This window comes from Episyrphus balteatus, chromosome 2 (assembly GCF_945859705.1).
Source record: "Episyrphus balteatus chromosome 2, idEpiBalt1.1, whole genome shotgun sequence".
NCBI lineage: Eukaryota > Metazoa > Arthropoda > Insecta > Diptera > Syrphidae > Episyrphus > Episyrphus balteatus.
In genome coordinates, this window is record NC_079135.1 from 114,318,678 (window position 1) to 114,334,823 (window position 16,146).

A 16,146-nucleotide genomic window follows, 5' to 3' on the forward strand; every position below is an offset into this window, starting at 1 on the left:
CATAGCTAGATTTATAAATTCAACCAAAAACTTGTATTGATCCAAAAATTGAACTTCACACTTAAATCTTTTTCTACGAGAATCTAAGGCCAGAAAAGCTATACCTAAATGCAATTTCCAATTTCAGCATTCCGTAGTCCACCTTCCTTACTCCCCCTTCTCTTCTACACACATATACAGACAAACGTAAATTTAACACACAGAATGTGAAGAGTAAAAGCACCAACCGTACTAAATAAAAGAATAAAATCAAAATAATAGTTTTGGGCGTATCCTTCGCATACGAATAATTTCATTGAACCAAAAAAAAAAATATAATACATTTTCACGGGTGTAGAGTGAATTTCAGGAAAATTTCGCGAAATACAAATCTCAAAAGAAATAATGAAAAAAAAAAAAAAATCAACAACACAGAAGAGAAGGACGAGCACCTAGCGGGAATAAAAAAAAAACCTTTGTTCGATGGGCCCTATACCAAAAAAGTTGACATAAAAAAAAGACTCAAATATAAAGAACTTTTTTTTTAGTCTATGTATATCTGTATTCGTACATCCTCCAGGTTTTTCATTCCGCCATAACAGAGTCACCCATCTATATTTTCCAAAGCAGCCTTTATTGCATCGCCAAAACATACATACATACAATATCCTTTATCCCAAAGCTGGTATATCCTATCTACACGTTTTGTATAAGCATTAAAGAAAAAACCTATCTGAACATATACATCAACATTTTAAGTAGGTTTTCCCATACCATCTCCTTAAAAAAAAAAAGAAAATAAAGAAAAAAAAAAAACAATCTCATATTCACTCTTCATCTGTCAAGGACTTTGAAAAAGTGAAGTATAGACAAATTGGTGTAAACGAGAGTAAGGGGGAGAAAGGTTAGGTCCTGCTTGCACTATACGGTAATTTTGTGTATCTATCCTAGTTTCTAATAAATATAAATCAATTTTTCGAGTTTGGTAAAGCTCGATAGGATTCCCTTGAACCCATATCACCAACGACCCGACCCACAGAATGCACGGAGCGAGCTAGGAGAGCATATCGAATATTGAACAACTACCCCGCATTTCGTTCGCCGTCGTGGAAATGAAATCACAATTCTGTGAAATCGATCCATTCGCTGTTAGCCTCCTTTACCTCTATAACTTTGGTGGAGTGCCACCCAATTAATGCCAGGAATACCACAACACACTTCACTACATATAGCCTACTACAAGCTATACAAAGCACAAAGGAGAGAATATGCGCCATCCATTCAACGACGACGAACAGGCCAAGCTATTTCGTGTGTCCTGGGAAATAATTTTCGGACCAACTGTTCCAGATGGTTTAGATGGTTATGCACGATGGACGGAAAGACGGACGAACGGATGAGTTGCTATACGAACACCCAGTCGACTTTGGTGTGTGGTGGCTTGGCCACACTTCTAATATTGTCGCTCCTTTTATGGCACTGCAGACGCATATCCTTTATCTTTTTCATTCTGCTGTCTAAATTTTGCGAATACGCACAGCACAGCACACCCAAGGCTATGTACGTCTATATCCTCCTCAACAACAAACTGACGAGAATAACGACCACGACGACAAGAGCCAGTATATTTTGCTTTTCCTTCGTCGTCATCGTGTCGGTTGTACTGATGTGTACGTACAGCCCATATTCGAGGCTTTCAAGGCTCTGACTTTTCGCAGCAACCGGAAGAGAGTTGAGTCCCATCCTCCCTAAAAAAAAAAAAAAAAGAATAGACCCAAATATGTACGTGCACTATATTTCCACGGCTTTTCGGTTCCGCCTGGCAACAATGTGAATTTGAATCTGTTTTCGGGCCTAAGAAGATGTAGGTGTTGCTTAACTGCCAGCACAAGAACATTTGCTGAATGCTATTTCGCTTGCAATGTGAAATGTGTACATGAAACTCGAAATTCGTACATACATATTACATATACTGTATGTATATAATTCTAGGTGGAATGGCATCATGTAATATATTTGTAGAAAGAGCTTTCCATATTTTCTCCGGAAGTCATTTGGGAAGTTTGTTTTTTTTTTTTTTGTTTATTTTTATTTTATTTTGTTATGCTCATAGTCATGATATTTTTTTTTGGATTTTTTTTTCGTTAAGGTGAGTAACGCAAGTTAATAGCATTTCATTGTATTTTCACTTGCATAGAAAAAAGACCGTTTAATGCTATACGAATAAAGTAGGTATTTTATAAACGACTCCAAGTCAAGGAGTGTCAAAGTGAAGTTAAAAGCCTTTCAATACAATAACTGAATTATTGAATATTTTACATTTCAATACCTACCTTAGTTGAAAAAAAAAAAAAATAAAGAAAAGAGAATATAAATGAATTTTACGTAAGCGATTTTGTTTCTATAAACTTTGTATAAAGCTTCCACCGGAACAAACAAAATTTAGATTATGTAGTACGTTGTGCTATTGGGTAACTCTGGTTGTATCCACAAAACCCATTTCCGACAGTAGAACTTCTTGCAACCTATCTATAAAGACACTTTTCCTAAGACTAAGCTAGGTACTTATGTTTCTAACCAACCGACAGCCCCAAAGAAATTTAAGTCAACCGCTTTTCCCAGAAAGACTATGACCACTGTGTTAAAGAATACAAAATGTACCTTGTTAATTGATATTTTTGAAAGAGATATAAGAATTACGTAAGAATACTATTACAACCTCCTTTATCAACTAGATTGGATTGTATCAAAATTCGCGAGAATAGGTCCGGTTTGAAGAAGAAATAATATTTTTTTACCAGGACAATGTATCTGTTCAAAAAAGTGATTTGGAAAGGGAAAAGCTACAGTACTTGATGCATCCACAATATAAATTGTGCCTCGTAGGCATTTCAGGCACTCAGAACTGGAAAAAATTTACTCAGCCCACGTGTGCAAGATTTTATACGGAATAAATTGAATTTCACTTTTCCCTTATTATTAGTTCTAGGCAAAAAGTTGTTCAAGTTCGGAAACCCCCACAGCTCTTTTTTCACCTAAATTTTAATGTCGACCAAGATCTAAGTTTAGAGGAAAATGTAATTTCCCTTCGGGGGAATTTATTTCGGGTGGACAAATTTCACGTGAAACTCAGGATAGGGCTGACTGATTATTGAAAAATCGATCTCCTTGTTAAATCCAAGGAGTTTTTGTAGAAATATAAAACGATTTTTTTTTATTGAAAACACTGGTTTGCAAAGAAGATAGAGTTTGAACCAAGCTCTAATTTTCTACCTAAAGGATATTGGTGTGCTGATTCCAATTCGAAGTCAAAGCTTCACTGAACAGAGATAAAACAACGAAGGGATAGCTTTACTTCTCGTATATTTAACTATATATCTGGTATATTTAACTACATTTTGGTGTATCTCCCTAGGTATATTATGATTAAATACATATACCACAAGTTTCGTTATCTCTGGAATTTTCTATTCGTTTAAAATACTTAACAGGTCAAACATGCGGGTTTTGGGTACTTTTGACGTTAAATTACATTAACATAATTTTTTTTAAGCAATCTTAAAAAGCCATATTTTGACCGTGTAAAATGAATTTCTTTTTTTTTTAAGTAATTTTTGTTCTCAAAGATATTGGAATATAAATTTATGATATTCCAAAATCTTTTTTTTTAAGGGAATTCCAACTTGAAACTTCTGATTTGGATTAAAAAAAGAAAAAAATTATGCAAAAATATTATTTATTTTGGATTAAACATAAAAAAGAATTTCAATGAAAGTTAGTTTTTGAGAATTTATAGCGAAAATAGTGGTAAACAGTTTTGAATTCAGCAAACAGAAGTATGTAAATTATAACATGGGAAATGTAACTTAAGTTACGAGTATAACTTTCTTAAGTATCACTTTTTGTCTTTGAAACTGATCTTAATTTTATCTTCTATTCTTCTCTCTTTCAAACTAAAAAAAAACGTGGCGTAAAAGGCTGAAAAAAAACACATGTTTGCTGATTTTTTATAACTTAAAAATGGCAAATTCTTGTTTATAATTTAAAATTATAAATTTATTTATAAAAGTTAGTTAACCCTAAGAAATTAAATATGTGTTAGTAGTTTGTAATATTGAAAAGTTTTTACTGCACTCAGTTGTGTACTTTATTTTAGAATGAAGAAATGCAGTAAGACAGCAATACAACCAAAACTCAACTGTGAATGGTTTGGACAATAATAAGAACTTTTGAACATTTTCTACCATGTTTGAACTTATAAAACTTGTTTTGTTAAAGTTCAAAAAATCAATTACGAGCAAAAAAATGGAATCACTTCCAATATATTTTTGATATAATTTAAAAGCTTGTACATATAACTTTTAATTAAATACGTTTGGGAGGTTATGTTCACTGATTAGCCCAGAATTTGTTTGCATGGAAGATGGAAGTGATCCGAATTTCAACGACTATTATGTTATGTTAAGAATTCAAATGACTAATTAAGTGAGAAAAAATCATGCTGAAAGGCGTTAATTATACCAAGTTAATTTTTTCGCCAAATTCCTTTTTTGTAAAAATTAATTTTCTGTAAAATTAATGAACTCTGTACAATGTTTCTCCTAAAGACTCAAATTATACAATATTTTGGTCTCATTTACCACCACTGGAACAATATTGCGAAAGATAAATACTTGACAAGTTGAGGTTTTTCAACCACTCTCCCCAAGTACATACTTCGAGCTTCCAAAATATAATCGCTCGCACAAGTCCCAGGGATTAAATGGCAAACAAAACAAAAGCCTCCTTTAAATCCATAAATATACAAAATATTGTCTTCTCTCATTCTCCTTCTTAAAAAAAAAAAAAAATAAAATTTAAAACAAAAAAAAGCTTTAATATTAAAGAAGGAACCACCTAACGAAAAAAAAAGTCTCTTAGCAAAGATTCTCCTCTTAAAGTTTTCGCCAGGATGTTCAATCGGTGCGGTCGGTGGTAGTCCTATTGGTGTTGTTGTTGGTAGTAGTGGTTATGGGTATATTCAATGTTGGTTGGTTGAATTTCAAATGTTATTTGGGAAAATCAATAAATTCATGTACTCCAACGTCGTCGTCGATTTTCAGGGAGGATCTCATTCTCATCATATGCGGAACTAAAGGATTTTATTTGTTCTCCCTCAGCTTTACCAGATTTCACCCGCCCGGAACCACTGTTTACCACCACCACCCTACCGCATACTCTCCTCACTCTTATAAAATACATGCCATCATGAGATAGTGGATGTTGATTTGTGTAGGTGGCACAAATATTTAAGTACACATGTACACCACTTTTCTTCTTCTCTGTTTTTTTTCTTTCGAAACGAAGGAAGCATTTAATAAAGAGGAATGACAGCTAAAGGAGATGATATTATGTAATCGCGAAAAATTTAATAAGAAACAACTCTAGGTGCGTTGTGGTGCTTTTTTTTTGTTTCTGCAGAAAAAAGGATATAAAAGCCTTCTAGGTGCTAGGTTTTCCCAACAAAACAGGACGAAACAGAACGAAATCAAGGTGCGTATGTACGGTACCTACGTGCGAGAGTGAGATTAAGTGTCTTATGTGCTGTACATACAAACGTATATAATGCACTTATTTATATTTTTCTCATATGCACTTTGCAACGAAAAGCAGGTGTGGAAAATTCTAGAGCTTGAAGGAAAATGCAGCTAAAATACCGTGTATACGAGTATGACTGGAATTTTCGAAACTTCGATGTGCAGAAGAGAAGCACAAATCCCAACAACATCGTGAAGTTTTAGGTAACAACAAACAGCATCCAACATCAGCTTCAGCAGAACCAGAGCCGCCTCTTTAAAGTATATGTGTTGTAGATATGTATGTGTCAGCAGGATGCGTGAATGGTGCGAGTATGTGGTTGCTCGTGGCCGGAAGTTCAGATTCTTGTATAGCAAAATTTATAGGGGTACGTCCGTCCGTCGAAATGGAACGGAACGGAAGAAAGGCAAGGAAGTGAGGGTGGAAATAAAAATGTCCTTCTTGCCCAGGATGTTAGTTAAACAGAGGAAGCACTATATGCTACCTCCAAATAGAGACTCCTATTGAATGCAAAGGACAGATGGGTTAAATACAAGAACAAAAAAAAAAAAATAGAATAGAAAACATTGAATTGAGGGTTGTTTTTACTAAGGGTTGAACTTCCATATATTTGTATTAAAAGAACCAAAAATAAAACACATACCTACCTACTTTTGTTGTGGTGTCTTCGGGGATATTATTGTAATTATTATTATGATAATTTGGGGATTTCATGGAACATCCTTTATTTATGTATAACATGTGTATACTGTATATACAGAAATAAAACGTCATAAAATAATATAATTTCTTAATCTTTTGTATCTATGGTTTTAACATTTTACGCCTTTATTTACTGAAAGAACATATATAGGAAAAGATATATAAAAACAAAGGAATATCTCGAGTCAATGACAAAGATTTTTATTTATTTTTTTATCAGAAACAGCTTCAACATCTTTGGGCCATTTGCTGAATCGAAACTTAAATAATTTATGTTGAACATAAACTCTTATTCCCTAATTTTTCCTCTGCGTAAACTGTCACATAAGGATTTATGTAGAACTTAAATGCTTCAAAAATAAAATTATGCTTATCATCACTAAAACGGAAACTTCCCCCTAGGCCACTTCTCGGTATAAGAACTCCACCTTCTGTGGAATGAACACATATTCGAGCTAAAAACGCTGCGAAATATTAGTTTTAAAAAATTTCTCATTTTCTTATCTATCCGTATCTATAAAACATATTTGTTCAAAACTTGAGACGATAATTGTCACATCTGGCCAGGTATCCTCTGATATCGTTCTTAGATAGAATACAAAATCGAGCTTTTAAAATGATAAGTGATAGATCGATATCATAAACAATTGTCCCTCGACCACCGCGGTAATGTTTCTTGTCTCTTCTCGTTTTACATATAGCTATTTTTGTAAGCATTGTTCATATGAAATATGTAGCTAGTATTATTTAATATGTAAATCTAAGGACAAATTGACAATAGTATTGAATAATTTTTTTTTTTTTCCTAATGAAGTTCTTTTAAAGAAGACAGCAACCCCTGCCGATACATTTTAAAAATCAATTGCTCCAAAAAATCTGACGAAAAAAAAAACTTTTTTCCAAATATAAAAACTTCAAAATACGTTTTTATCGTCTTGGTCTTTTTTTTACTCCGGATTTGAATTTAGAAAATCAAATTCTATTAAAATGTAATTTTGGTTCGTGCCGGATTGAACGTTTTAAAAAATTTTGGATTTTATTAAAATCGGTTGAAAATTGCCTAGGAAATTTTTTTAGGAATTTTTACATATAGTTTTGTAATTCAAACAGTGTTATTGGTGCTTCTTTTCAAGAATGCCAAATTTTTGTCTGAATTCCACCAATGTTTATCATTGTAATTTTCTAATACTAAACTGTAGGAAGTGCTTTATTGTTAAGGATAAAAGGTCAAGATTGCAATCAGCTTTATGTGATGTTCCATTGTTTTGTCTTGTTGTTTAACTTCTTTATAATCACTGTTATGCGAAAGGCACCATGGAACTATAATAATAGATTTTTCCAGTTATAAATGGAGTTAAAATAAGCTGTTTTAGAACAGACCCAGGATATCTTTCTTATTAAAGGTCTCGTGAAACAGAGAAAGATTTTAAAGCCGCATTGATATTCCTTTTTTTTTTTGTATGATTATTTTCACTTAACTAACTCTAACTGTCCAGCTGTCCAACCGGCAATAATTGAACCTAAGTAATTAGCAAGGCTCTAATGCGGTAGTTATACGGTCTCCTGAAAATGCTTTTACCAGAACTTTAGTTATCTGAACTCGACGTTAAAAAAGATTCTCCATTTGACAAAGCCTTAAAAGTTAGTAAAAACTCATTAAAAATAACTTAACTGCTCAATTTTATTATTTTAAGGGCCATTTTTTCGACAGTCAATTTTGTTTCAATATTGAGCTTATTCTTCTAATTGACGCGTAATGCCGATTTGAATTCAGCTGTAAATCAAATGAGACAAAGCGACAGTTGCCATTTCAGCAAAATAAAACTTCAGTTTTAAACAAGTGTTGTCACTCGGTAAAAATAATGACCAATTCATGCAAAAATGCCCCAAGTGCATAAAAGCAAACCTATAGCAATACTGCAAAAAAGAACTGATAGTAGTGCATTAATTAAGATCAAATTCTAATTCTAAAAAGTAGGATACATTTTCTAATACGACATTACTTGGCTGAATGAAATGTAACTTCTATTTTGCAGTTCTACTGCAGGTTTGTTTTTATGAATTCGAGGTGTATTCCAAAACTATTTTGTTTATTTTAAAATCTGTTTACCTTTCAGTATTCATAATTTAATATGAAAATATTGTAAGAACTCTCAGTGATTTATATTATCTAATTTTTTATATTAGTTTATATACTTGCCATTGTTTGAAATCTTTAAATCCGTTTAAAAATAAAAGCTTATTTAATTTTATATATAATATATATTATATAGAGTATATTTATTTGTATAGTTTCCTTAAACATTAACATTTTTTTCATTTCTGAGTATATAAATTAAAAGTTTATCAAGTCAAATGAACTTTGTCATAGTATACGCCATTTTTTGTTAACTTATTATGTAATTATAATGTTATAAACAAATATTACTGAGTATAAATTTAATATAATATGTATGTAATTCGTGAATGATATTTAAGCAAATTATATTTGTGCAATAAGACATGTTTTTTTTTTATTTTATAATAATGAAAAAAGTACTAAAAATCTAAAATACAATTAATAATTTTTTTGTGAATAAAATGTGTATATGTATGTAATTTTATAAATATTTTATAATTAAATATAATAAGAAAAAGAATGGCACAGAATAATAAATAGTGCTTTTGAGTATTACATAAATAGAATGCGACAAAAAATTGTAATTATACTTATTAATTTTAATTTAAATTAAATTAAATTGATTATTTATAAATATAAAGAGATCTTGTTTAGAATGAAATTTTTAATTGAGATTAATTAAAATTAATACTGAAATACTTAATTTAAGATAAATTTGAATGGCTGTTGTTTTTTTAATATTTGTTTTCCATTTGAAGTATTATTCGACTATTCAGTTTTCGCAATTTTAAGCAAGTCTCCATGTCGTCTCATATTATCAAGCAAATCCGAATGATTTTGTGTCACATGACTGGCCAAAGAGGTGGCATCTTGGTGAACACTGCCACAGACTATGCAAAGCAAGGTTTGATCTTCTGTTTTGACTGTAGCTTGCGATGGCATGGGACGTCTCATATCATGCGAATGTCTCAATGAATGCACTTTCATGTGAACAGTAAGGCTTGATGCTTGGGTAAATGATTTGTCGCATAATTTGCAATGAAATGGCTTCTCGCCCGTATGAATGCGCATGTGAATGTTAAGGCTTCCCGATTGTGTAAATGATCTTTCACATATCGAACATGTAAATGGTTTCTCACCCATGTGAGCCTTCATATGTTGCACCAACTCGCTGGAACTCTTATACGCTGTACGACAAATCGAACACTGATACACCAGATCGTAGGAATGAAGACGCATATGCTCCGACAAAAGGCTTGAATGTTTAAATACCTTATCACATTCGGGACATGGATGTGTCTCATCGTCTGTGTGGGATTTAATGTGCAGAAGTAAGCTGCTCGAATTGACAAAACCCTTATCGCATAAGGTACATTGATGGGGTTTCTTAACTGAATGTGATCTTATGTGGACCATTAGGCTACTAGATTGGGTGAATGCTTTTGGACACAAATCACATTTGTAAGGTTTCTCGCCACTGTGAATGCGAATGTGTGTGTTAAGGCTGCCGATGTGTGTGAATGTCTTTTGACAAATTGAACATTGGAAAGGTTTATTGGTGATGTGAGATCGAACGTGTTTGGCTAGATCACCAGCATTCGAAAATGATTCTTCGCAATGAGAACATTGGAATGATAGACTACCCATTTGTGCGACTGGGAATTCACCATTGGAATTATTTCTTTCTTCAGATTTTATTGTAATGGATTCATTATTCATAGGCATAGCTGTTTGGGAATTACTTGAATTGTCATCTTCTTCCATTGCAGATGGATCATCGTCGTCGTCATCTTCATCGTCATCGTCATCATCGTCATCATCATCATCCTCGTCATCGTCGTCATCATGGTCAGTATCATCATTTAAGTCTATAAGATCACAAACCGGCTCCATGGCTGTAGAATAGTCGAATGGTTCTTCTTCATCCTCTTCGGACATTTGTTCATCTTGATCGGCGAAGTCTTCCGCTTTAAGATCCACACCCAGATGGCATGTGTTCATGTGTTGATACAGATTTCCAGGATGAACGAAATAAGCTCGACAACACATGCAATGGAATGTTAAATCTGGCTTGGTCCTTTGTAATGGCTCTTCTTTTTTGCCATTGATAACCGGAGTTATTGTAAGCGGAAGATTTAGATTGGGATTTTCCATTTTTCAAAAATTAGTTTTATGTTTTTTTCTTTCTTATTCACTTAAAAAACTTAACTTTTTAGGTCTTTACAATAAGACTTGAATTAGTATACTTTTTTTTAACTCGTGATACGATAAACTTTAGTATTTTTGGATAAAGATATAAGGTTAATTTATGAATTGCATGGTTTCAATTATTTTTTGTAAGGTCTGGTGTATTCAGTGTTTTTGTCCCAACCCCAAAAAGAATGATTCGATAGGTATGACGGCAAATTCACAAAGTCTGCGCAAAAGCCAAAGACAGTGAAAATATACACATAATTTATTTGTAAATTGTAAAACTTACCCTTGCTCCAATGAAACGAGCCTCCAATAATTCCTGCTTACGGGGATCTATTGCGGCTTGAAATTGATCCATTTTTGATATTTATTTCACACTCGAAACTAAAAATATATAGAAATGAAAAGTATGGTTAAAAGGCTGTATGGAAAATAAATCTAATTATCTGTATAATTAAAAAGAGAAATTACAAAAATTGAAACACTTTTAGCTTGAAAAATCCATTAGGATTAATAGTCTAAGCGAGAACAGAGAATTTTGGGAGTGGAGGGATAACCAAAACATGGATATATGCAGTTTTAAAGCAGTAAACGTTCTTTTAACAAACTCAAAAGTCTGACAGCTTTAAATCACGAATTAATACGTTTTTCGGGGGGTTAAAAATGCGAATTTTCCAATTTATGTGAAGACGATCTTTACGATGTGATTAATTCGACTTGAGATATGAGCTTTTTTAACGACTCTATTTTTAGACAGTTTTTAACTCGAATAAAAAAAACTTTAAATTTAATGTCTTAAGTCTCCAAGGCATTGCATCGTCAAGATCGAAGCAAATTAGGTCAGTTCGAATTCCAAATTCTAAAAATTTGCTATAGAATTTGAAATTCGAAATGAGATAATTTGCGAAATTATTTATTTTAGACTCCAGTGAAAACGGGCTATAAAATTAACTTTTTTGCATTTTTTTCTGTGTTTTGCCTAAAAAAATCAGTCAAAGATCATTACTCGATGTGAATCCCATTGGTACTCGCCATTCGCCGGCTCCACCCAACTTCTTTCTTGTCGCAACTTCTTTGCATCCGCATGAAAATCCGCATTGATTATTGCGGAGGCGGAGGCGGATGCGGATGTCCCAATACATGCGGGTCTTCCGCATTTGCTAAAAGGGGTTTAGAGCCAACAAAAGTTTATCAGAAATATGTGGTGGATGGGGTAGTGACTCACATTTTTTGGCGAAAGATGCATTTTTTAACAAAACTCTTTTCATAAATTATAAATTTGTTCATAGAACTCGGGGATACTTTTTGAAACAACTTATAAAAAGTGGTGTGAATTGAACATTGAAGCGTAATCTTAAATAAAAAATAAAGGTAAATACATTACTGTAAAAAATATAAAAGATTGTAGTAAAGAATTTGCGTGAATAAGTGGTACCTACTATTTTCTAAAACATAGTATGTGGCTGCGCTTCCCGTACATTCAAATTTCAAAATAATATTTTGGACATTCGTACGTTCTCGGATAGTATAATGGTAATGTCTTTTCGGGAAAAAGTAACAAATGCAAGAGAATTCAAAGAAGTTCGGATAACCTCAAAAAAGATTTTCGTTTCTCGATGTCTGTGAACAGTTTTTTAAGATTATCTAGAAAACTTGACGTGATCGAATGAAAAATGGACTTCGGATTCAGTAGGATTTTCCAAATATCAAAACTGAACAAAGATTTATATGCCCCAACCAAGATAACCGAGTACACGGTCTTCTGGGAAATACTTTCTTTGAGTTGTTCTTTCAAAGAAACTTTTAAAACATTCAACTTGTTAACTGAATGCCTAATACATTATACATACCTACATACATCAATAATATTTTGTAAAATTTTTAAATCGATTGCAGTATGACGAAATCATTGATATTTTTATTTTTCGCTATAAGTACTATTATGATCTTTTGAAATTCGGAACACTATTTCTGTGCATTATTAACTAGGTATCCCTGGGAAGTTGTTTTTTTTTTTTTTTTGAAATTTGGTAATTATTTGTACTTAACAAAACCCCTTTAATTGTTTTGCTTAAAATCTGGATTTTCTATTCAAAGTGTTTCAAAAAAGTAAAATATTGAAATTTCAATAAACGCTCCGGTTACCTCTTGATTTTGGATGATTCAGCAACAAGTTATGAGGGGCACTGCAATTCTACATTTTTCCTAGATATCTCCGAATAATTGGTTAAGTTAAACTGTGTCACCATAAAAAAACACATAAACGTGTCTTCTTAGAAGCGAAATATCTACGAACACCGTGATAATTTTTTCTACCTTGGTGCTAGCCATTTTCCAATATGTATATTATTAAAAAAAAAAACTAGGTAGGTACATCCTTGTAACAATTTAATTTTTAAATGTTAGGCATGTACCTCGTACCTACCTACCACATTTTCAAAAAGGTACTGCGGGCTTTCTGTTTATGTAATTGTTTAAAAAAAAAATTCCACGCCCAATTGGAACCTAGATATATTTTTAACTAATAAAATTAAGCTAAACTATCTGTTATCCCAAAATTGTTTGAGTCTCTTATATGTAATGTCTTATCGTTTAATTGTAAATCTATTATTAGTGACAGTCAACATGGTTTCGTCCAAAATAAGTCTACCGTTACAAACTTGTTTTATTTCACTTCTTTTTGCATTGACTCATTTGAACAACGGAAGCAGGTAGACTGTGTATTTACTGATTTCAGTAAGGCTTTTGACAAACTATGTCATAAAACTTTATTACTAAAACTAAGAGCCTTAGGTTTCAACGAAAATTTTTTAATGTGGGTTGCATCTTATTTAGAAAATAGAAGTTATGCCGTTATTTTCCGTAGTGAATGTTCCAAACAATTTTATGTTAATTCTGGTGTTCCACAAGGAAGCCACTTAGGTCCCTTATTGTTCACTTTATATATAAACGATGTGACCACAATTATTAAAAACTCTTCTCTTCTTATATATGCAGACGATATAAAAATATTTAGAGAAATGTCTTCAGTTAGTGACTGTCTACAACTTCAAGAAGATCTACAAAACTTTAGGGAATGGTGCATTACAAACCGCTTATTTTTAAATGTTGACAAGTGTAAAACAATGAGTTTTACACGCAAAAAGAATTTAGTCTTGTATAATTACATGTTTGACTCTTGCCCATTAACTAGACCGTCCGTTTTTTCTGACTTGGGGATTATACTTGACCCAAAACTAATATTCACTTATCACTATGATTATATTATTAATAAGGCTAATCGAATTCTAGGATTCGTCAAACGGTTTTCTCGTGATTTTCATGATCCATACGTTTTAAAACTATTATATGTGTCATTTGTTCGGCCTATACTCGAATATGGATGTGTTGTATGGTCACCATACTATTCAATACATATTGACAGAATAGAAGGTATTCAGAGAAGATTTATGCGATTTTCTCTCCGTTTTCTACCATGGTCCCCCGAAATCTCACTACCTCCCTACAATCAAAGAGTTATGCTACTAAATCTCCCTCTACTCTCAAAGCATAGAGAATACTTACAGCTTTGTTACATCATTAAAATAATAAACGGTTCTATAACATCGCCATCAACTTTGGATCATTTACATTTCAGTTTTAGCCAAGCTAACATAAGAAGACAAATACCTTTATGTCCAGCTTTCAGTAGAGTAAATTATGGATTATATAGTCCTCTTAATCAGTTGATTTCAGTATTCAATAAATATTACTTTATGATCTCTTCTGTTAATGATAATTTTAAAAGTATAAAATTCAAACAAATCTTTTTTAATACGAGAATGTAATGTAAATTTAAAATGTACTAGTTTTAAGATATATAATAAGTGTTTAACGTTAGTCCGCATTAAATAAATAAATAAAAAATAAATTAAGTGTTCCTATTGACCAACACAAAAAAAAATAAATCGATGGGGTGGTCATCTTATATGCATTGGGAGGAAAAACTTGCCAATTTTACAAAAAAAAATCTAATGCTCACAAAATCCAACATATTTTAAACGTTCTTTGTCCTTCTAGCTGATAACATCAGAGATACCTACTATCTTCTGAGTAACTCCGGTCACCATGCTTATGATCTTTTCTCATATTAAAGTAACAAACGACAACTTTTTCAACTCTAATACAAATTGAACTAAAACTGTCTGCCATTTAATTAACTCAAATCAATAACCAGTTTGGAACATTATGATTTCACATAAAATGTGATGAATAAAATGTTCACCCGGTATTTGATGGCTTTATGAATTTAAAATCTATTTCGTTCTAGAATGTCCTTTAATAAATGAAGAATTTATTTCTTTTTGTAATTTTGTACCTATGTGCAATACTCCTATATAGATTCTAATATTTGTATTAATTGATTCCAGATGCATTTTTCTCAATTAACGAAGCTTTAAAATACCCTTCAACGCGAAACATATGTTCACTTTTTTTTAATACTCCTATAAAAAAAAATTGATAATGCTACCATAAGTAGGTACCTAGTGCGTGCTAAGCAAACTTACCTATTTTTGTTGTTGTCACTTGAATGTACCACAATATCAAATCCAAATGTAATCTAATTTACTTTACACTTTTTAATTTATTTATTACAAGAGAACAAAAAAAAGCAGAAATATTCTTAATTTAGATCAAGATTCAACAATCAATGATGCAGAAATAGCATGATTTTTATTTTGTATTTATTTTTATTAATCACATTTTTAATTGCAGCCAAAAACACATGCTGTAAATAATTATTTGCAAATGATAACAATAATTTTATACTTTTTGAATTCTGTTAATCATTGTCCTCTTTCTTTCCATAAATTTAATATTTTTAATCATCAAAATAACATCATTTATTGATTCAAAAATACAAAAATAAATTCACAAAAAAAAAAAAAAAACAATCGTATCTATTTTTAGGTTATAATTTCTTTATTTGTCTGCATTGTTTTTTTTATTGCAAAATTAATTTACTTTACACACTTTTTTTTCATGTAATCGTGTTTTTGTTTATTTACTTCTCGTCTCGCTTGCTCGTTGAGATGAGATGACTGACAGACGAAGGAAAAAGAGGCACTCCCGAAGTGAGAAAACACATGGAAAATCACTCAAATTTGAGAACAATGCAAAAAAGTATGTTTCTCTTCCTCACACTCACACACATTTTACACACCCTCTCTGTCTCTTGCTTTTCGGCACATTTTTAATTGAGCACTTCTTTGAATATCAAATCAACTTTAAATAAATTTAATTGGGCCAAAAAACCTACAAAACTACTTAAATTTTTTTAATTAAAAACACTTTCATTTTAATAAATTCATCAGAATATACAATTTAACTCAGAACAAGTTGTTAATTCTGCAGACATGCGAGAATGTGTAATTTAAAGGGGATGAATGATAATTTGACAAACATGGCGACCTTGCCGTCTTTCACGCCCGACAAAACTTACTGTCGGATTAACTTAATATTTATTGTCCAATAAATCCAAAAATTTTGATTCATTAAAGGTTTCTTAATAACTGAATTAACAATTAAATTAATAA

At 31.8% G+C, this 16,146-nt stretch overlaps 1 protein-coding gene across 2 annotated transcripts in view; it reads right to left on the bottom strand.

Annotated features, from left to right (window-relative positions):
• LOC129911146 (serine/threonine-protein kinase tousled-like 1) overlaps positions 1-16,146 on the bottom strand; it is a 194,235-nt gene that overhangs the window by 177,547 nt on the left and 542 nt on the right. The window contains exons 1-2 of one of the 2 annotated variants that reach the window (XM_055988839.1): positions 15,118-15,340; positions 10,857-10,954 (exon numbers count right to left, since the gene is read on the bottom strand). In XM_055988839.1, coding sequence (XP_055844814.1) covers positions 10,857-10,928 — 72 coding nt within the window. In that variant the 5' untranslated portion in view covers positions 10,929-10,954; positions 15,118-15,340. Of the gene's footprint in view, positions 1-10,856; positions 10,955-15,117; positions 15,341-16,146 lie in introns of those variants that run through there. The other variant, XM_055988840.1, reaches the window with a different exon arrangement.